Source organism: Callorhinus ursinus, unplaced genomic scaffold (genome assembly GCF_003265705.2).
Source record: "Callorhinus ursinus isolate GAN/ISIS: 27379988/994484 unplaced genomic scaffold, GSC_fseal_2.0 scaffold16, whole genome shotgun sequence".
NCBI classification, from domain to species: domain Eukaryota; kingdom Metazoa; phylum Chordata; class Mammalia; order Carnivora; family Otariidae; genus Callorhinus; species Callorhinus ursinus.
The window spans coordinates 8,668,883-8,690,792 of NW_027397078.1; the positions used below are offsets into that span (position 1 = coordinate 8,668,883).

General features: G+C 44.4%; 2 protein-coding genes across 3 annotated transcripts in view; one reads left to right on the forward strand and one right to left on the reverse strand.

Moving 5' to 3' along the window:
• The window catches only part of CUNHXorf38 (chromosome unknown CXorf38 homolog), a 23,259-nt gene extending 8,581 nt beyond the window's left edge, over positions 1-14,678 (forward strand). For both annotated transcript variants that reach the window (XM_025857401.2, XM_073901919.1), the window contains 4 exons: positions 1,150-1,299; positions 1,593-1,772; positions 11,631-11,793; positions 13,554-14,678. In XM_025857401.2, the coding sequence (XP_025713186.1) occupies positions 1,150-1,299; positions 1,593-1,772; positions 11,631-11,792 (492 nt within the window). In that variant the 3' untranslated portion in view covers position 11,793; positions 13,554-14,678. The remainder of the gene's footprint in view (positions 1-1,149; positions 1,300-1,592; positions 1,773-11,630; positions 11,794-13,553) is intronic.
• A 3,520-nt stretch (positions 14,679-18,198) lies between these two features.
• On the reverse strand, positions 18,199-18,630 carry MPC1L (mitochondrial pyruvate carrier 1 like). The gene has a single exon (XM_025857765.2). It carries the CDS (start codon positions 18,628-18,630, stop codon positions 18,199-18,201), a length of 432 nt encoding a protein of 143 aa, XP_025713550.1.
• Between the last annotated feature and the right edge of the window lie 3,280 nt (positions 18,631-21,910).

Here is a 21,910-nt window from a genome sequence, read left to right on the forward strand (position 1 = left end):
GCTGTGAATTGTGCAAGACTGTTGAATCACAGATCTGTACTTCTGAAACAAATAACGCAACATATTTTAAGAAAAAAGGAAAAGAAGAAGATAACAGGAGAGGAAGAAAAGGGGAGTATGTCAGAGGGGGAGACGAACCATGAGAGATGATGGACTCTGAAAAACAAACTGAGGGTTCTAGAGGGTAGGGGGGTGGGGGGATGGGTTAGCCTGGTGATGGGTATTGAGGAGGGCACGTTTTGCATGGTGCACTGGGTGTTATGAACAAACAATGAATCATGGAACACTGCATCAAAAACTAATGATGTAATATATGGTGATTAACATAACAATAAAAAAAATTTAAAGAATGTTGAAGACTTTATGTGAATTATATATTGATATATGAGACATGGGGCGCCTGGGCGGCTCAATCGGTTAAACGTCCGACTCTTGATTTCAGCTCAGGTCTTGATCTTGGGGTCGTGAGTTCAAGCCCCATGATGTATATTTAACCCCTTGACCCAGCTTCCTGGAGCTCCAACAATATTTAAAAGATTTTCGTATTGTCTGCTTCAGCCTTTGGGTGTACCCAGAGCCAGAAACCAATATTCTTGCTTTTTAGCATGTGGTTTTAAGTTAAGAGATTTGAGGGATTGTGTAAGAGTTAACCAGCCAGTCACAGGATTTCAAGAGCTAACAGTAGTTGTAGGCTTGATTGTATTTCTTATTCCGATGACTCCCAAGTAGCAAGCGGTTGAACATCCCCTCAAGCCCTGGTAGCACCTATAGGCCACGCTTGTGGATTTTGTAATTAACAAAGCCTTTCTGCAGTTTTTCTTTTTTTTTTTTTTATTCCACTTGACATAATGTCATGTGGCATAGCTCTTTTTTTTAAGATTTTATTTATTTGAGAGTGAGAGAGAGAACGAGCACAAGCAGGGGGAGCGGCAGGCAGAGGGAGAGGTAGAAGCGGAATCCCCCTCCTGCTGAGCAGGGAGCCCGGTGTGGGGCTCGATCCCAAGACCCCGGGATCATGACCTGGGCCCAAGCAGACCCTTAACCAACTGAGCCAGCCAGGCGCCCCTGTAATTTTTCTTCGGAACTTCAAAATCTGTTTACCTCGTCATTTGACTTTGAAACCTTCTATCCTTTTTGGCCTTTCGGTAGGTGATTAAGTGTCGTAACGAGATCATGCATTCTTCAGAGATGAAAGTGTCTTCTCTGTGGCTTCAAGATTTTCAGGTGAAGATCCAAAATTTCCTGAATGAATTCAGGAATATTCCAGAGATTGTAGCAACATACACCAGAATAGAACAGGTAAAAATCAGATTTAACAGTTCTGGCATAAAGAATTAAGGGGGAAAAGACAACTGCAGTCACTCATTAAAAGTTGAAGTTTGTTAGATTTAAATGAAATTTTAGAATGTAAGCTGGGGGGAAAATGTTGATATGAAATCCGTAATTGTACTGGGCTTGAGAAGCTTTTCTGTGGCCACAGGATATTGCTAAAGAGGATCCAGTCAAAGATGTTTAGTTACAAGTTCTTTGAGCAACCCAGTGGAGCATCTTTTGCATTCCATCATTCACACATCTGTTCGGTAATCCAACAGCTGCTGACATCTGACTGGGCTGTTCACATCCCCATCGAAGATCAGCGGGATGGGTGTGAATATGAAACAGGAGTTTACCTGAGTGAGAGCCAAGTCAACGAAATAGAAATGGAATTACTAAAGGAAAAACTTCAAGAGATCTATCTTCAAGCACAAGAACAAGACGTGTTGCCTGAAGAGGTAAAAAAAAAAAAAAAAAGAAAAGAAAAAGGTATCGTATGCTTTGTGTGAGTAAACAAAACAAAGAAAGGTGCCAGGGAGGAAGAGTCACTCATTTTAACAGACTGCCAGCTCTGTTTCTGGTTGAGAAGTCAAATCGTTTCCAGAAATGAGTACGCTTTTGGCACACACTAATATTACCTCTCCACAAATATTTTCACTCAATCAGCAAACAGTTGAGTGCCTAATGTGTGCACGGAGTGGACCAACACGGTAAGGGCTACAGCGGGATTCCGAGCAAAAGGCTCAGGGGGTTCTCGACAGGTCAGGGGGGATTGCAAAAAAAAGACTTTGCCGAGAAGATGCCGTTGGGCCGGGACTAGCAGAATCACACAAGCGTGTGGCAAACTGGTAAGAGCAGGAGGCTATTGTTGGCCGAAGGAGCTGCACTTGCAGAGGTATAAAAGAATAGCGGGGCCTGAGCAGTGACAAGGCAAGTGTAGGAGGGAGGGTCCGATGAGCTTGGAGCCGTAGTTTGAAAGGTTGCTATGCTGTTCCAAGGGGCTTGGGCCTTGTTCCCAAAAAGCAGTGGGGAGCCAACAGGTGTTTTTAAGCAAGAAAGAGTAAATCGAATCGATCCGATGTGTCTTTTAGAAAGTTAACTCATGGTAGTTGGAGACTGGAAACTAGCAGGAGACTAGCAGGAGGCTGTCACAGCCGTGTGAGAATGGAAAAAGGACAGAAACTAGAGGTGCGGCTGAGGGGCCGGATTCTGCAGGCATTACTTGGACAGAGCTGATGGCTCTTAGTGGCTGCTTGGATTACTTGGAGTGCGGCATGGGGCTTGAAGAACATGGGGAAGGGGGGGTTAAAGGATCAACAAGGTTTCCAGCTTAGGACACAGGCAGGCTGATGATGGTCTTAAGTCCTGCTAGGGAACACAGGACAAATGAATCCCCTTTGTTACATGCAAGGTATAAAAAAAGCCAACAGTAGTAGAACTGTATTCTAGTAAAGTTCATTCATGATTTTATTTATTTGGGTCCTTTCTCTTTTCTTTTTGATAAGTCTGGCCAGGGGTTTATCAATCTTGTTAATTCTTTCAAAGAACCAGCTCCTAGTGTCGTTGATCTGTTCTACTGTTCTTTTGGTTTCTATTTCATTGATTTCTGCTCTGATCTTTATTATTTCTCTTCTCCTGCTGGGTTTAGGCTTTATTGCTGTTCTTTCTCCAGCTCCTTTAGGTGTAGGGTTAGGTTGTGTATTTGAGACCTTTCTTGTTTCTTGAGAAAGGCTTGTAGTGCTATATCCTTTCCTCTTAGGGCTGCCTTTGCTGCATCCCAAAGATTTTGAACAGTTGTGTTTTCATTTTCGTTTGTTTCCATGAACTTTTTAAATTTTTCTTTAATTTCCTGGTTGACCCATTCATTCTTTAGTACGATGCTCTTTAGCCTCCATGTATTTGAGTTCTTTCCAACTTTCCTCTTATGATTGAGTTCCAGTTTCAAAGCATTGTGGTCCAAAAATATGCAGGGAATGATCCCAATCTTTTGGTACCAGTTGAGACCTGATTTGTGTCCCAGGATGTGATCTATTCTGGGGAATGTTCCATGTGCACTAGAGAACATGTGTATTCTGTTGCTCTGGGATGGAATGTTCTGAATATATCTGTGAAGTCCATCTGGCCCAGTCTGTCATTTAAAGCCCTTATTTCCTTGTTGATCTTTAGCTTGCATGATCTGTCCATTTCAGTGAGGGGGGTATTAAAGTCCTCTACTATTATTGTCAATGTGTTTCTTTGACTTTGTTATTAATTGGCTTGTATAATTGGTTGCTCCCATGTTAGGGGCCTAAATATTTACAATTGTTAGATCTTCTTGTTGGATAGACCCTTTAAGTATGACATAGTGTCCTTCCTCATCTCTTATTACAGTCTTTGGTTTAAAATCTAATTTGTCTGATAAAAGGATTGCCACCCAGCTTTCTTTTGATGTCCATTAGCATGGTAAATGGTTTTCCACCCCCTTACTTTAAATCTGGAGGTGTCTTTGGGTCTAAAATGAGTCTCTTGCAGACAGCATATCAATGGGTCTTACTTTTTTATCCAATCTGACAGCCTATGTCTTTTGATTGGGGCATTTAGCCCATTTACATTCAGGGTAACTATTGAAAGATATGAATTTAGTGCCATTGTATTGCCTGTAAAGTCACTGTTTCTGTAAATCGTCTCTGTTCCTTTCTGGTCTATGTTACTTTTGGGCTCTCTCTTTGCGTAGAGGACCCCTTTCAATATTTCTTGTAGGGCTGGTTTGGTTCACAAATTCTTTTGGTTTTTGTTTGTCCTGGAAGCTTCTTGTCTCTCCTTCTATTTTCAATGACAGCCTAGCTGGATATAGTATTCTTGGCTTGTATTTTTCTCATTTAGTACCCTGAATATATCATGCCAGTCCTTTCTGGCCTGCCAGGTCTCTGTGGATAGGTCTGCTGCCAATCTAATGTTTCTACTGTTATAAGTTACAGACCTCTTGTCCCAAGCTGCTTTCAGGATTTTCTCTTTGTCTCTGAGGTTTGTAAGTTTTACTGTTAGATGTCGGGGTGTTGACCTATTTTTATTGATTTTGATGGGGGTTCTCTGTGCCTCCTGGATTTTAATGCCTGTTTCCTTTCCCAAATTAGGGAAATTCTCTGCCATAATTTGCTCCAATATACCTTCTGCCCCCCTCTCTCTTTCTTCTTCTGGGATCCCAATTATTCTAATATTGTTTCATCTTATGGTATCACTTATCTCTCGAATTCTGCCCTCGTGATCCAATAGTTAATCTTTTTCTCAGCTTCTTTATTTTCCATCATTTGGCCTTCTGTATCACTGATTTTCTCTTCTGCCTCATTTATCCTAGCAGAGCCTCCATTTTTGATTGCACCTCATTAATAGCCTTTATGATTTCGACTTGGTTAGATTTTATTTCTCCAGAAAGGGATTCTCTTGTGTCTTCTATGCTTTTTTCAAGCCCAGCTAGTATCTTTATAATTGTCATTCTGAACTCTAGTTCTGACATCTTACTTATGTCCATGTTGATTACCAGTTGGTACTGCCTCTTGTTCTTTTTTTTGAGGTGAGTTTTTCCATTTTGTCTTTTTGTCCAGAGGAGAATAGATGAATGAGAGAATAAGATGTTAAAAGGGTAACAACAACCCCAGAAAAATATACACTAAACAAATCATAAGAGACCCGAAACCAGGGGGAAAAGAAAAAAAAAAAAGAATATGATCAGACAGGTGAGTAGAACAGAGCCACACTAGATTTTGGGTGTATTTTGGTCTGTTAGAAGAAACTGCCTCTCAAAATTTTAAAGAAAAAAAAAACATGATGAAGGAATGGAATATGACTGTAAAAATGAAAATTAAGATTTTAAAAAAGGAATTGATAAGTTGCTTAAAAAAATTTTTTTTAATTGAAAAATTAAAAAAAAAGAGAGAGAATGTGATCAGGCCAGTGAATAGAACAGAGCCATACACTAGATTTAGGGTATATTTTGGTCTCTTAGAAGGAACTGCATCCCAAAATTTTAAAGAAGCAAAAGCTTATATATATACAAAAGATAAGGGTAAGTATGATGAAGGGATGGAATATGACTGTAAAAATGAAAATTAAAAAAGATTTTAAAAAGGAATTCGTAAGATGTTGGTTGAAAAGGAAAGAAGAAATACTCAACTAAAAAAATAGAAAAAGAAAAAAAAATTTTTTTAATTAACTTTGAAAGACTAAAGAAAGCATCATGGGAAAAAAGCCCCCCTAGCGCTGGGGTTTTGTAGTTCTCATTGATCGGTAAACTTGGTCTTGGCTGGCTGTTCTTGCTGATCTTCTGGGGGAGGGGCCTGTTGCCTGGTTCCCAAACGTCTTTGCTGGAGGCAGAATTGCCCCGCCCTTGCCGGGTCCCGGCTAAGCAAGCTGCTCGGGTTTGCTCTCGGGAGCTTTTGTTCCCTGCGAGCTTTCTGCACAGCTTTGGAGGACGAGAGTGAAAATGGCGACCTCCCAGTCTCCGCCCCGGAGGAGCCAAGAACTCGGGGCCCCGCTTCTCACTGTGCCCCCAGAGAAAAGCAGCCAATCACTCCCATCTCCCCGGTCTCCGGCCGCACTCCGTGCTCACCCGGCCTGTGACCGAGCGTTTCTATCTCTGGCACCCGACCCCGTGTGGAGTCTCCAAACCCAGCAGATCCCTGCGGTGCGCTCCCGCACCGCTCCTCCTGGGGGAGGAAGGAGAGTCTCCCCGGCTCTGCCGCTTGTTGGGTCCCTGCTGGAGGAGCAGTGGCCCGACTGGGCCGCGGATCACAGTTTATGGCAACCCCAAGCTGAGAGCCCGCGCCTCGGCGCTGTCTCTACAGCCGGCTTCCCTGCTCCGATCCCTGGGAGCTCTGCCGCACTCAGGCACCCCCGGTCTTTCTGTGACCCCGAGGGTCCTGAGACCACACTGTCCCGTGAGGGGTCCCCCCCTCCCCCGCTTAGCCACTGGAGCGACGTCCCTCAGCGGAGCCGACTTCTAAAAAGTTCCGATTTTGTGCTCCGCGGCTCTATCACTTGCCCGTAGCGGCTGATGGAGGCCCCCTCCCCTGCCGTCTGTCCTCCCAAATATCACCTTGGATTCACTTCTCCGCACGTCCTGCCTTCCAGAAAGTGGTTGCTTTTCTGTTCAGAGAGTTGTGCTCTTCTTTTCTTCGATCTCCTGTTGAGTTCGTAGGTGTTCAGAATGGTTTGATCCCTCTCTAGCTGAATTCCTGGGACCAGACGAAATTTAGGTCTCCTACTGCTCTGACATCTTGGACCAATCCCTTCTCTAGTGAAGTTCAGACTTATTCCAGTACTTGCTGGCTTAGAGTTCTAGATCACCAGGAGATCTTGGACAAATCATTTTACCTCTCTGTTCTACCTTGTCTCCAAGGAAAGTAGTTTTGCTGGTTACCTCTTTAAACAGTGTTTATTTCATACAACGTGTGTTTCATTCATTAAGCCATGCTCCTCCCTGCTCCATAGGCCTCTGTTAACCGTTTTGACCTTGACCTAGCTGCTTCATTCAACTTGGTGAGCTCCTTTAGCAGAAGGACTGAGAACCCCTGGTTTTTGGATGCTCCCACCCCAGCACACCATAGGCGTTTACAGTGATGAAAAAGATGATTGTGTCTTCTATTCTCTAGATCCGTGTGTTTTATCTGAGTTTATTTTAAAATACCATTAGAACCAGCCCCAGTTTTGTTTTTGCTGCTTCCATCAGAAGCCGTGTGGAACAGGGGCACCTGGGTGGCTCAGTCGGTTAAGCGTCTGCCTTCGGCTTGGGTCATGATCCCAGGGTCGTGGGATTGAGCCCCGCATTGGGCTCCCTGCTTGGTGGGGAGTCTGCTTCTCCCTCTCCCTCTCCACCTCCCCCTGCTCGTGCTCTTTTGCTCTCTCTCTCACGCTGTCTCTCAAATAAATAAATAAAATCTTAAAAAAAAAAAAGGCCGCGTGGAACAGGAGAAGACACAACCAGGTCAGGCTTAAGGCCCCAGAGGTGTCAGTAGCTCCGTCTTCTCTCTTGAGGGAGCTGTAGTTCTTTTTTCTGTTTGTGTAACAAACAAAATGCATCTGTAGCGGTGCGCTCAAGCCAGGAGTCTATGTAAGTTAGGAGCTGTCAGGGAACCTGGCAGGGACCAGATCCCCCTGCTTTCCATGCGAGGCAGCAACCGCTGACAGACTCCAGGCCACACGGCTGGCCAGTGAGGGCTGGCTCTGGGGGTCTCGCTGCTCTGGTCCTGTGCCTTTCCGCATGCAGCCCTGCAGCTTCTGCCTCACCGAGGAGCTAGCTACTGTAAATTTTGAACCCTCATTATCTCTGTTTCACAGACAGGAAATTGGGGTGAGTGGGCTTGTTTTCTGGGTCCCCAGAGTCTCTGGATAGAACTGATAAATTCTCATTTTTCATGCTTTCTGTTCAGTAGGCCATAGCATCTCTCTTGATATTTCAATTGATCAAAATGTAAGTTAGGATTGATTAGCATGTCATCTCAAAGAAGTTGAAGGTTGGCTTTCCACAATGTGTGGAAGTGCTCTCTTTTGAAAGTTCGGTACCGTATATGGGCATCCATGTTCTTTATCTGTAAGAACTGTAAGACACCATGAATCCAGTTACTTCTAAGAAAGAAACAGAAAACACCACTGCCAATTTATTGTAAGACACTATCAACTGTAAGGTGCCTTCTCATCTGAGATGCTAAAAGATGAAGAACCAGGCATCCAGGAATTTAGAAACACCATGCTTATAGTAGGTGTTCGTGAAAACAGCATGGCTAACGTTGGAAAACCACAGTGAGAAGAAATGGTTCGTGGTGGTAATTTAGGGTGGCAGTTTCCAGCAGCGCGTCACGGAGCATGGGGGTGCCAGGGACCGCAGAGCAGACAGAGCTCATCACCTCCGTCCTGTTCTGTTCAGGTGACGAGCCTCAGTGATGTTTCGCATTATGAAAAGGGGTTCCCATTAAAATACACTCTGCCTGTAGAACTGTGATTGTGAAATGCATTCCGCTCCAGAGCCACGTGGGAGCAGCAGCTGCTCAGGCCCCTTGGGACATGTGTGGACTGTGTCCACCATGGGCCCTTCCGCAGCAGCCTCCGGCCGCCGCCCAAGACCCCTCCATGTCACCTGCCAGCCCTCAGTGCTGTTAGGATCCAGCGGATTTAACCATTCAGCTAAAGCACGTGCAGTAAGGGGCTGAAAAAGTGCAGTAAGGGGCTGAAAAACATGTAAGGAATTTGTGCATTCTTTAAAATCATTACTGATTTCTTAAACCCTGGTGAGGAAACTGTCTCACGCCTGGGGAGCCTTGAGCAGCAGGGGCAGGGACAAAATGTACCTGCAGCAGTTGGGGAAAGGGTTGAAATGACCCTTCATTTATTACATTTCAGAAATAGTTACAGAGCCTGTGCCTCCAGTGTGCCAGGCCCTGTTCTAGAAGCTTGGTGTGCATCAGTGAACAAACCAAAGACCCCTGTAGGGGGAGACAGTAAACAGTCAACGTAGTAAGTAAATGACGCTCCTAAGCATTAGAAGAAGTGCTATGTAGAGCACGGTGTGGGGCATCAGGAGTTAGCAGAGGGGGGCCGAGTAGCAGGTTGCGTTCTGGTGGTCAGGGGGGCCTCGTGGAGGATTGGCGAGGCGCATAGCTGGAGGAAGGGCCTTCAGGCAGGGGGCGTAGCAGGTTGAGCAGGGCAGCTGGTGTGGGGGTAGAGAAAGAAAAGTGGGTGAGGACGTTAGAGAAAGGAAGGTGGAGGAAGCAAGTCCTTGTGGCCTGTGAGCCACTGGAAGGGCAGAGGCTCTTCCTCCTGACATGGCAGCCGTAGGATGAGAGTGGGGAGACCCAGGAGGAGACTGCTGCCTGTACCAGGTTCAGACCAGGGTGGAAGTGGAGACATAGGGTGGTGAGAAGGGGCACAGAGACATGCAAGACAAGCCCAAGAGTTTGGAAGAATGGAGGCACTAAGCCTCTTTTGCCTGGAGCAGTGCATGGCTCGTAATAGATTAGCTCGGGATAAATATTTGTGGAATGAACATAGAAAGCAAGGGATATGCCGGACACAACGCTCAGCACTTGGAGTAGATTATTTCTAGTCCTCATGAGAATCCCAGGTGGTGTTGGTATCACCATCTTTCATTTGCATACATGCAAGGAAGCTCAGAGAGATCAGGTGTCTGGCCCAGAGTTACACAGCTGGTTAAGTGGTAAAGCTGGGCTTCAAAATCCAAGTCTGTCTGACTACATTCCATAAGTTTTCTAGTACTTTCAGTTTTTCCACCTCTATTTCCTCTTCTCCCTTTACCTACAAATGTGCATAAGTCTTCCCCATTCTGAATTTAAAAAATTTGTTTTGACTGTGTCAAACTGGTTTTTTACTTTGTTCCCATGTGTTCATTTTGAATTTTGTACCTGTACACTTACTACTATTAAACTTATGAATATTTTATAAATATTTAATAGTAATAAGTGTATACATATATGTAATAGTAATAAATGTGCGGGTACAAATGCCAAATGAAAGGGCTTCATTTTATTTTATTTTTTTAAAGAGTGTATTTATTTATTTATTTGAAAGAGCGAGCGAGCATGAGCGGAGGGGAGGGGCAGAGGGAGAGGGAAGGACGGAATCTCAAGCAAGACTCCCCACTGAGAGCAGAGCCCATCAAGGGGCTCAATCCCACAACCCTGAGATCCTGATCTGAACCAAAATCAAGAGTCGGCTGCCCAACTGAAAGCCACCCAGGTGCCCCTTATTTTATTTTTATATATACATATATATGTATGCAAATATGTGTGTACATACACATATAGAGATAGATATATAGCCCTTTCCTACAAATGTAGGAGGTTTTAAAGCAAAAAAGAATTTTTAAAATTGTTTCCATTTTTATTGAGATATAATTGACATTGCATAAGTTTAGGGTGTACGGCATGATGAGTCCACCTACATATATTGTGAAATGATCACCACAGTAAGTTTAGTTAACATCCATCAGCTCATCTAGGTCCAAAAAAAAAGAAAGAAAAAATCTTTTAAGAGATGCGAACACTTGGGATTTACTGTCTTAACAACGGTCTTGTGTATCACACAGCAGTGTTAGCTGTAGTCATTCCTGTAGTATGTTCCGTCCTGAGTGCTTATTTATCTTATAACTAAAGTTTGTACCTTTTGACCACCTTCTTCCCATTCCTCCTCCGCCTACCCTCTGCCTCAGGTAACCACAAGTCTGATCTCTTCTGCTATGAGTTTGTTTTGGGGGGCTTTTTTTTTTAAGATTCCACATATAAATGAGACCATACAGTATTTGTCTTTCTCTGACTTCTTTCGCATAGCATAATGCCCTCAAGGTCCACACACATGATCACAAATGGCAGAATTTCCTTCTTGTTGATGGCTGAATATCCCATTGTATATATACACCACGCCTATTACCCATTCATCTATCAGTGGTTGCTTAGGTTGTCTCCATGTCTTGGCTATTGTAAATAATGCTGCTTATGAACACAGGGGTGCAGATAATCTCTTCGACATGGTGTTTTCATTTCCTTTAGATACGTTCCCAGACGTGGAACTGCTGGATCATAGGGTAGCTCTATTTTTAATTTTTTGAGGAACCTCCATACTGTTCTCCATACTGGCTGCACTAATTTACATCCCCACCAACAGTTCACAGGGCTTCCGTTTCCTCCACAACCTCTCCAGTGTTCGTTATCTCTTGTCTTTTTGATGACGGCCATTCTAACAGGCATGTGGTGAGATCTCATCATGGTTTTGATTTGTGTTTCCCTAATGATGAGCGATGTCAAGCACCTTTTCATGTATTTGTTGGCCAATCATACACCTTCTTTGGAAAAATGTCTATTCAGGTCCTTTGTCCATTTTTCACTGGATTATTTGGAGGTTTTTGGCTATTGAGTTATACGAGTTCTTTATCTCTTTCGGATATTAGCCCTTAAAAGTAAAAAAATTTGGGATGCCTGGGTGGCTCAGTCCGTTGAGCGTCTGCCTCCAGCTCAGGTCATGACCTCAGGGTCCTGGGATCGAGTCCTGCGTCGGGCTCCTTGCTCAGTGGCGAGCCTGCTTCTCCCTCTGCCTGCTACTCCCTGTATTTGTGTTCACTCTCTCTCTCTATCAAATAAATAAATAAAATCTTTTAAAAAAAAAAAATAAGCAAAAAAACTGGAGGAGACAAACACCCCCTTGTGTGGTCCCAGAACCATCTGTTGGCGGACACATGAGCAGGAGCCAGTCTCGGACCTAGTAAGTTTTCCATCTGAATTACAAGCCTGCTGTAAAATGATCTAAGCCGTACATTATATGGTTTCCTCTTGCAGATCTTAAATCGACTGCAAGTGGTGAAAGAATTTCTGAGAAGCAACAAGGATCTTAGAAATGGTCTTAGAGAAGATCTGCAGAAGCTAGACAGCCTCCATCTACAGCAGCAAAAACCAGATTCCGAGGAACCTGGGGCCCAGAAACCTGAAGGGAAGGCCTGAGGTGAGTTTCCGCATATGAAGATAAGTAAGGACTGAATATTACCTCATCACCTTGATGCTTGTTCTCTTATATAAGGCCATGATGAACACACAATTTAGTCTAACCTGAAGTTTCCCTGTGTCCTTATTATTTGTTTTTTTTTTAGATTATTTATTTATGTATTTGACAGAAACACAGCGAGAGAGGGAACACAAGCAGGGGGAGTGGGAGAGGGAGAAGCAGGCTTCCTGCTGAGCAGGGAGCCCAATGTGGGACTCGATCCCAGGACCCTGGGACCATGACCTGAGCCGAAGGCAGATGCTTAATGACTGAGCCACCCAGGCGCCCCGTGTCCTTATTATTTGAAAGAAGGGACACTGAGCTTTGTGCTCTAATTGATGGTTCTCACATCTGTGAAGTAATTCAACATAATCTCCCTGTCAGCTTTGTTTATAAAGTCCAGTATACCTGAAGTCACTGGGCTAGTCTTAAGTAAATCAACTTTCTAACTTAAAAGCCTGTCAACCCTAAAATGATGCCACTGCTGCCTAGCTCTTAGCAACTTGTTCATTTCCGTAAGAAAAACTTGTTAAAATGACTGTCTCTGATGTTTCACGGTTTTCCCTTCAAATAAAGAAAATTAAGTGTTTTAGGTTGCCCTTTGACAAAAATCAGGCGTGTTATGTGAAGGTCAGTACGGCTTCAATCTCAGCTCTTCTTTTTTGGGCAAAAGGAAACACCAGAGTACCCCGCCCAAACAAGAAGGAATTTTTGTCGTCTTTCCTGGACTTCCTTTGACTCTTTGGGAATATTTTTTTTTTAATATTCATAAGCTTGGTGTCGTGTTATCTGTAACCGCCCAAAAAATGTTAGATGTTGCTGTGCCAAAACTTGCTATCATCCAGGGTTTTTTTTGTTTTATTTGTTTGTTTTGATTTTGGGGTCTTGAGGTTTGGGGTTTTTGTTTTTGTTTTGTTTTGCTATTCAGAAGGTGAGGTTCTTTTCTGGTCCTAAACTTAAAGGTGCCTCACACAGTGAGGTCTGTGTTTAGCCAGGCCTGTGCGAAGGGTCACACAGAGTTCTCTGCCTGCCTGCACCCAGGCCCTCTCCCCACACCCATTCCTGAAAGTCTCATTTACGAGGATGCCCAAGGGGTGGGCTGTGATACAAATGTTGAGATATAAATCCTTCCTTTTTGAAAGAAGGCAAGAAAACAAATCGCCTGGAAGGCCATTTCCTAGCCTTTTCCAGTTAGTACAGAACTGTTGCTCCCCGTTTCTGGTAGGCCACGGCAGGAGGGCGAGGAGGTGGGCCCAGGCTGGTCAGGGGGCACCGGAGAACACGGTGACTTGACTGACCAAAGCAGGCAGAGGGCCCAAGCCAGCATCACAGATGGGGATGTCGGGGAAAGCTCTGCAGTTGCTGGCTTGTGTGTGGTACTCCTGGGAAGAGTCACCTCCCATAGCCATCACAGCTCTTTCTTGGTCAGTTCTATATATTCCGAGTGCCGAGCACAGGGCCCAGCCCTTGTGTGCTCTGTGGCTATTTGTTGACAGAAGGATCCACCGACAATTTATTCTTACACATGAATGTGTGTCATACTGTTAAACTAAGCCTGGTCCTTTGTTAATGAGATTTAAGGATGAAATGTCACCGTTCTTCTGGAAATTCAAAGGCATCATCAGTCTCTTTGCACAGATTGACAAATTCATTTGTAACTGCTTCTATTGCTTTACCCCAAGAGTCTTCCACTTCTGACTTTGTCCTGTTTGTTTCCTTAGCTACAGAACCCCTGTCCAGTCGTTTGCAGTGGTTCAGGGGATCAGCCTCACCCTCCCCTCCATCTGCTCCTTTTCAAAGCCAGCAGCACTTAACTGGGCCAAGTCACCTCTGGACCTTCGGGGACAGAAGTGCCACCTGCCCCGCTCCCTGGAGGAAGTGCTTCCACTCCAAGCCCAAAGGAAGCCATCCTTCACTTGTCTAGCTGCCCATCAAGAACGTGGTCTGTAGACACTGGGCAGAGGGTGGGGGTATATTTGGTATGTTTTTACATTATAATGCTGTAAACCCCGGATGAATGCAAATGTGCCTGTAACTGACTATTTGGTCTTGAATCGTACATTTTCTTTGTCCGTTCACTTCATGCCATTCCTTTAGAAGACTTCCATAGTAAAGTAAGAATCCTCATTCATCTCGCAGCTATGCCCAAACTAAGAAATTTGCCAAGACGTTTCCCAGCTTCTAGATGTAAGGTATATCTAGAAGGTGGGATCCAATTAAATCTTGATTCACTAACCAAGTTAAGACCTGATTTCTAGCTTTAGGAACTTGTGGTTATGAACACTTGTTTCATCCCTCCTGTATCCAGTTAGCTTCTCCTTCTCTCTCCAACATTTATCAAGTGTCCGCCATGGCCGGGCGCTGAAATGGATGCAGATGTGAGGATTTATAAGATGTGGACAATGGTATACATGCCGTCATCTCTGGATTTATTGTCTGCTCTGATAAATGAATGATACTGTGCAGAAAACATTATACTGGCAACAGTTTAATTACCTTGAAATCGAAGAAAGGGAAGACATGTCCAGAGAGGGCTTTAAAGCAAATGGAGCGTGCATGGGGACGTCAACCTGTGGGCCTCTCCTCTATGGATCTGTGCACGTGGCGCAGGATGTGCACACAAGGGTGCTCACAGCAGCGCTGGCCACTGGGCATCAAGAGATGACTGGGTAAATCCCAGCGCGTCCACGCCACAGAGCATTATGCAATTGTAAAGAATGTCATACTGCTGCAGTGCAGTAGTATGGACTGCTCTCTAACACACACGAAACGGAAAAGCAGAATGTTCAACAATGCATGGCATGCTGTAAAACTATTTGTCTTTTTCAATAAAAGGTCTGGAAAGTTGTGTGCCTTTCCCAGGCTCCTTTGCTGGGTTACCTCTGGGAGAGGAATTGGGGTCAAGGGGGTTGATTAGCAGAAATCTGGCTTTTCTGTTTTGGGCCTCGTCCCATATGAAATTTGTGCAACAAACACATGCTCCTAGTATTTTGAAAGTTCTTAATTACAGTTTGTTCATTTCAAGGTAATCAAGAGACGTGAACAATACAAATTCAAACTATAAGACTTATGTGTCACATTTCCTGGAATAGGCTGTAGCCTCCCATTTTTGTGGGTGTCAGCTCCACCTCCAGGGGCACTTGGGAGGCGTCAGGGTCCAGAGAAGCCCAGGAAGTGGTCTCCTTTCCACACAGGGCTGTTTTGTCTCTGAGGGCCTGGTTTTCATTCAGCAATATGATTTACTCTCTCCGCCTCTCCCTGCGACACAGTATGTGGAAAGAATTAGAGGAGAAAACGTTTCGGCATTAGGGTTGCAAAGGTAAGGCCGTTCTTTGCATTTTAGCCTGTGCTTTGCCCGGGAACTCAGAGGACCTAAGGAGAAGGACATTACTTTTTAAACTCAGCATAAAGCACGAATTCTGGGTAATAACGAAAGTGTGTCAGTAACAAAAACTTCTGGAAAAATAGCTCTGCCAATTCAAAATGTTCTTGGCTTCATAAAGTAGCAGAAGAGATCTGTAGACAGGTTAAATTGCCAAGGCCAGAAAGGACTGTGTTTGAGAGTTTGGGGAGATTATGAAGTGATTGTTACCCTAATGATTTGAAAGGCTCATTTTTATTAAAGTATTAATCACTTATATGGCTTTAAACATGAATATCCTAGGCAACAAAGGGTGCGACCTCTTGGGTGGGCATACTACAAATTAGATCCTCTAAGTGGAGCATTGCCTGAGAGTTGGAGGCATTGGAATCTTTTGGATTTTTTTCTCTAATCATTTTGCCCTCTAAATTGTAAATGTAGAGTGATAGGGAATTATCAGTAGGGATTATTACCCACTTTTGCCTTACCAGGTCAATTAGAAACCTACCTGCCTTTGATCGAAATATACTCAAATTACAAAATACATGTTGTAAGACAGATCTAAAAATATATTAATTTCTACTCACATAGTAGTGAAGGGAAAAATTCCTTTCAAGTTTTAATAAAAACCTTGATAAAAGGTTATGACTCACTTCAAAACTTTAAGAACTGGTTTTTATTATTACATTATAGTCTGAACTATCTAAAATATGAAAATACCATCTTCCAGAGACTTCTTTCCCTCTTCTCAAACCCATGCTTCATGATATATGCATGTTAGTTATGACCACAAAAACTGTAAACTGAGCATTTTGTGACGTCTTTTGGGGGAAGGTGGGTGATGACTTGACATGCTTTATTACTTTCTACTGAGTTTCAGAAAGGCATGAGAATTTTTATTTCAGAACCATATGTGGTAGCCAGCCTCCAAGATGGCCCCGCAAAGATCCCTGCCCTCCTGGTATTCCCATCCTTGTATTTTCCTCCCACAATGTCCTGGGGTTGGTTCATGTGGCCAATAGGACACAGCTGAGTGATGGTATGTCACTTCCCAGATGATGCTATAGACTATGGCTTCCATCTTGGGCTTTCTCTCTCTTGGAACACTTGGAGGGAAGCCCTGTCGTGAGCAGCCCTGTGGCTCCCGTGCCAAGGGACTGAAACCTGCAAACAACTGTGTGAGTGAGCTTACCGCTTACTGCAGTCCAGAGACTGCAGCCCCAGCGGACAGCTGAAACCCTGAGCCAGAAGCACCCCGCTAAGCCACTCCCAGATTCCTGACCCTCAAATTATGTGAGATAGTATTTGTTGTTTTACACTAAGTTTTGGGGTGACTTATTACATGGGAATAGATAACATACACAGTAGTTTTCCAGAGTTTTTCTCCCCCGTATGCAGAGTGTAAAATGCAGAAACTGCCTACAAAAAGGACTACTGCTTAGATGCCATAGAAGATAAGGGAAGGGGCGCCTGGGTGGCTCAGTCGTTAAGCATCTGCCTTCGGCTCAGGTCACGGTCCCAGGACCCTGGGATCGAGCCCCACATCGGGCTCCCTGCTGGGCGGGAGGCCTGCTTCTCCCTCTCCCACTCCCCCTGCTTGTGTTCCTGCTCTCGCTGTCTCTGTGTGCCAAATAAATAAAATCTTAAAAAAAAAAAAAGATAAAGGGGAATCTTCCAGAGTTCCACTAACGTTGTGCCTGTCTTATCTAAGACCTGATGTCTTCAGAACCTTTCAGAGAGTTGTGTTCAATTTCTTTGCATTTGAAATCATTTTTTTTTTAAAGATTTGTTTTAGAGATAGAGTGAGCGAGCATGGGGAGGGGCAAAGGGAGAGGAAGAGAAATTTTAGCAGACTCCTTGCTGAGCTTGGAGCCCAATGAGGGACTCTATTTCAAGACCCTGAGATCACAACCTGAGCCCAAACTAAGAGATGCTTAACCAACTGCTCCACCCAGGGGCCCCTCTTTGCATTCAAAATCTTTAACAAAAGCAGGGTTTAAGCACTCTTCACCCAATAAACCACTCTAGAACTTCCTGCATCCTTCAGAGGCAGGAAATTTGGGGTCAAGTCCTAGAGGGCAGCCTCTGCTGCAGAGACAATGGCCTTACACTCACAGCCCCACCCTTCTCTTTCCCCTCCTCATGCAACCTGGTTTTAGACAAGTCCTTAGCACCCATAGGTTTCCTAGGGGGACACTGTGGGCTAATTACCGTTGACCACTGACCCTCACCCCCAACCCTAGCTAGCATTCAACACAGGGCAATAGGCTTACCAGTTTTACCAACTGCCATTTCCCAAATTTTTAGGCATGAAGAGGAAAGGATTGTGATTTTGTCATTCTTATTTTCAGTTTACCTAGAATCCAGGGTTGACAGCAACTAACCTCAGAGTTATTTATCCTGTTTCCATGGTAGATTCTATAATTCCTGTCCAATCACCAAGAGATTCTAGGTTCTCTTAATAAGTACTTTTTAAAAGCCTAAATTGGTTTTTCACTGAATTCATTTAAACCCACTTCGAAGTATTTCCCTCAATAGCAGTAACCCCCGACTTATTTTTGCCGTAGAGATTAATGCCTGTACCAAGTTTTAAAAATCATTTATGCTACCGAGCAGCGTTATTTGGCCTGGACACACAAAACGAGGAACAAAACACCATCTCAGGAACACTTTTCATTCAGTTTTCCTCCCCCTGTAAAAAACTAACCCTCGAGGTGAGGGTCCCATGAAGAGGAAGACCAGCAAATCTACCCTCACCTAAAGAACATTTTATTTCCAGATCACAAAATAAACAACACTAAACACTTTGCGTTCTGTGCTATTTTCTATTTTTTACTAACCAAACTGCAAGTTTCAATCAGACTCCGCACTGTTTTATTAGAGTCAAAACCAAACTTCCCTGGTCTCTTCTTCAGGGAGAACAGTTCAGTGCTTGTAAGCTGCAAAGATGCGATCGGGCCCTCTCAGCCACGTTTCGGGGACCACGGGTTGGGGCAGGCGGCTGCTTAGCAGGAGTCGTCATCCTTAAAGTCGCAAACAGCCACAGGATCGCTGGTGGGACCGGTGGTGGCAGCAGTGGTGGTGGCGGCGGTGGTAGCTGTCGCCGGCGCGGCGCCCCCGCCGTAGTGGTGATCCAGGTAGCGGGTCAGCTGCACACTCTGCGCCACCACGTTGGTGCTGTGGCACGCCAACAGCAGCAAGTTTCGAGGCTGTACACGATAGGCGAAACGCATGAAGGCCATCGAGTAGAAGAGGAACGCTGTGGTCATACGGCCACTGATGATGTCAGGCGGTTCGTTCATGTCCTTAAAGGCAGCCGCCGGTAAGCCGCAGTTGACCACGGGACCCCAGAAGTGCGTGCTGGTCACGTATTCCCGGAACTCCTTGGTCTTCAGGTAGTCCCTCGCCCTCCGCCACAGTGCCACCACCATCGCCATGATGGCCGAGCCGTGAGAGCACCAACGAAATAAACAGCCAGCCCATAATGACGTAGGACGCAGAGCTTACCCCGCGCAGCGTGGGCCTATGACCTCGCGCCTTCGCGTGGCTGCCAGAAAGTGCTCCACACAGCACGTGCGGCTGTCGTGCGTGCCTGTGGGCGCGGGAGGTATAGCCACGCCCCCGCAGTGGCTTTGCGTGACTGCCGTAAAGTGCGTCGGACAGGCACGTGCCGCTGTCAAGGACGCCTTTGGGGGCAAGGGGCGTGGCTTCACCCTCACCCCCGAGCAGTATAGCCGTAAAGTGTGCAGAGCATGAATGCTCTCGTGTGTGCGTGCATGTCTGTTTCTCTAGCAAGGGTGAGACCACAGCCTCATCCTTCGCTCGCCATTGGGCTGTGACCACCGTATAACTCTCAGGGCTCCACGCGCCACCCAGGGAGGTGAGTGTCCAGCTGTGTGCTTCTCCTCAACTATCCAAAGGGAAAATTTGCCTGTTCTGCCAAGTCCGTGGGCAGTGTTGACTGGATGTTGATACAAAATCCTTCAACCAGGTACACAATTTTAGTCCTTACACAATTCGCCTGAGTGTTGCAGATATAGTGACATCTCACCCATGAACATTTCCGCATCTGGCTCTCAACAAGGACATTGTCCTACTTAACCACAGTACAATAAACCACTCAGATACTTAACATTATGTACAGTGCTATTTAATATGCAGTGCATACTTAAATTTTATGGTTTTGTGGCTGGGTTTTTTTGTTGTTGGAGAGGGGAGATCCAGTCAAGATTCACATTTAGTTACCTCTTTTAATCTCCCTTAGTCTAGAGGAGTTCCCAGCGTTTTTTCTTTCATGACATTGACATTTTTGAAGAGTACAAATCAGTGGTTTTTCAGAATATCCTTAATTTGGATTCATATGTTTTCTCATAATTAGACTAAACATTTTGGGTCAAGAATACTACACATGGGATGGTGTGTCCTTAGTGCATTGCAGTGGAAGGCACATGATGTCATTTTGTTCCATCATTGGTGATATTAAGTTTGATTATTTGGTTTTTTTAAGTTTGACTGTTTGCTTAAGGATTTGTCTGCCAGATTTCTCCCCTCTAATCAACAAATAATCCAAGGGGAGCCTCTCTGAGAGTGTATGGAAGTTCTACTCCCAACAGTCTTTCACCTAATAGTTAATATCCATCGATGAAAATTATTAATGACAAAACTGATGATTATTTTCTAAGTGTTTTCTGTTTTTCTAATTGAAAATAACTATTGAAAAGTAGTTTTCATACATTGAGATACTAATACTTTAGTGATTTATAAACAAGACCATGGTATCTTTTAAAATTAATACATTCATTATCTTTATTTACATCCCAAATATTTCACAGATGTAGCTTAAAATATATAGTATAATCATTGCTCAGAAGGAAAACAGCATGATTTTTAGATAACTTTTTTAAAATGCTGGGCTTCCAAATACGGATGAGTGGTATACTAGTGTAAATTAGTTCAGTATTAAGTTTGGATTAATAAATCAGCAACCATGAATTGAAAGACATTTTAGGCCTACACTGTCAGATGCTCGATGCTCCAGTGTCCTAAAAGAAAGGTGAGTTACCACTTCTGTCCGCACAAAAACTTTCAGTACTTGTAGATCATCTCACTTGGGTTGTTACTTCATTTTGATTACCTGTCACTGTGTAATAAATTACCCTAGAAGTTAGTGGCTTACAACAACAGTCCTTTATTTTATTCACAAATTTGCAACTTAGGTGGGACTCAGTAGCTGTCCTTATCACCAGCTGAGGCAGCTCAGTTTGGGGCTGGAAGATCCTCTTTCAAAGTGGCTCACTAACATGGCTAGCAAGTTAATACTCGTTGGTTAGGAGCTCGGCTAGGACTGTTGGCCGGGAGGCCTCAGTTCCTTTTCACAAGCTGCTTATACTTCCTCACAGTATGGAGGCCGAGCTCCAAAAATAAGTGTAACAGGAAAATCAAATAGAAGCTATGTGGTAGGCAGAATTTTACCCCCAGTGATCCTTGCCCTGGTATATCTCCCCTTGAGTTGGGTGGAACCTATGAATATGATTAGATTTCACTCCCATGATTATATGACAAAAGGGATTTTGCAGGTGTAAGTAAGGTCCCAAATCAGTTGACCTTAAGATAGGGAGATTTTGCACGTGAGCCTGATCTAATCACTTGAGCCATTTTAATCTGGGTCCATTCTAGAAGCCAGAGACAGGATGTCAGAGATTTGAAGTGTGAGAGGGATTTGATGTGAGGGAGATTATCTACAGCTGGCTTTGAGGGTGGAGGTGGCCATGTTAGCAAAGAATTTGGGTAACCTTTAGGAGCTGAGCGCAGCCCCGGCTGACAGCCAGCAAGGAGAGGCAGACCTCAAGTCCTGCAACCACAAAGAACTGAATTCTGCCAACAATGCTGGGAGCTTGGAAGCGGATTTTCCCCTAGACTGTCTGAGAACTCAGTCCAGCCAACCCCTTTAATTAATCCTTGTGAGACCCTGAGCAGAGAACCCAGCCGTGCTGTGCCTAGAATTCTGACCTACGGACTGAGCTAATTAGTGGGTATAAGCCACTAAGTTTGTGGGTAATCTGTTGTGCTGCAATACGAAACTACCAGTATCAACTAGACTGACTTCTGTGATCTAGCCTCAGAAGTCACATAACATCGCTTTCTCCAGTCACATGCCCACCCAAAATCAATGAGAAAGGACATAGACCCACCTCTCAAAGGCAGGAGTATCAGTCCCACTTTAAGAAGAGCATGTGGGATGGGAAATGTTGTGGCCACCTTTGGAAAACACAGTTTACCTTATTACTTAACTTGAAATCACATAATTCTAGACCATTGGAGTTGAAAGGATATCACGGATTATCTGTAAAATGGGGATAGTGGCCCCTACCTCACAGCAGTATTGTGAGATTTCAGTGTGTTAATCCTTGTTCAGTGCTTAGTATAGGGCCTGGTATATAAGTGCTCCGTACATTTCTGTCATCATTATTGTCATCCACTCCAACCCCCTCATTTTACAAATTAAGGCATGAAGCCTTAAGACATCGTGTCTTTTGCCATGGTGACACAGTGAATTGGCAGTAGACCGGGATTAAGGTTTCCTATTTCTCCCATCAGTCCTCTGCACAAATCACTTTATTTTTTTAAATTTAATTTTAATTTAATTTACTTATTTGACAGAGCTCACGAGCACAAGCGGGGAGTGGCAGGCAGAGGGAGAGGGAGAAGCAGGCTCCC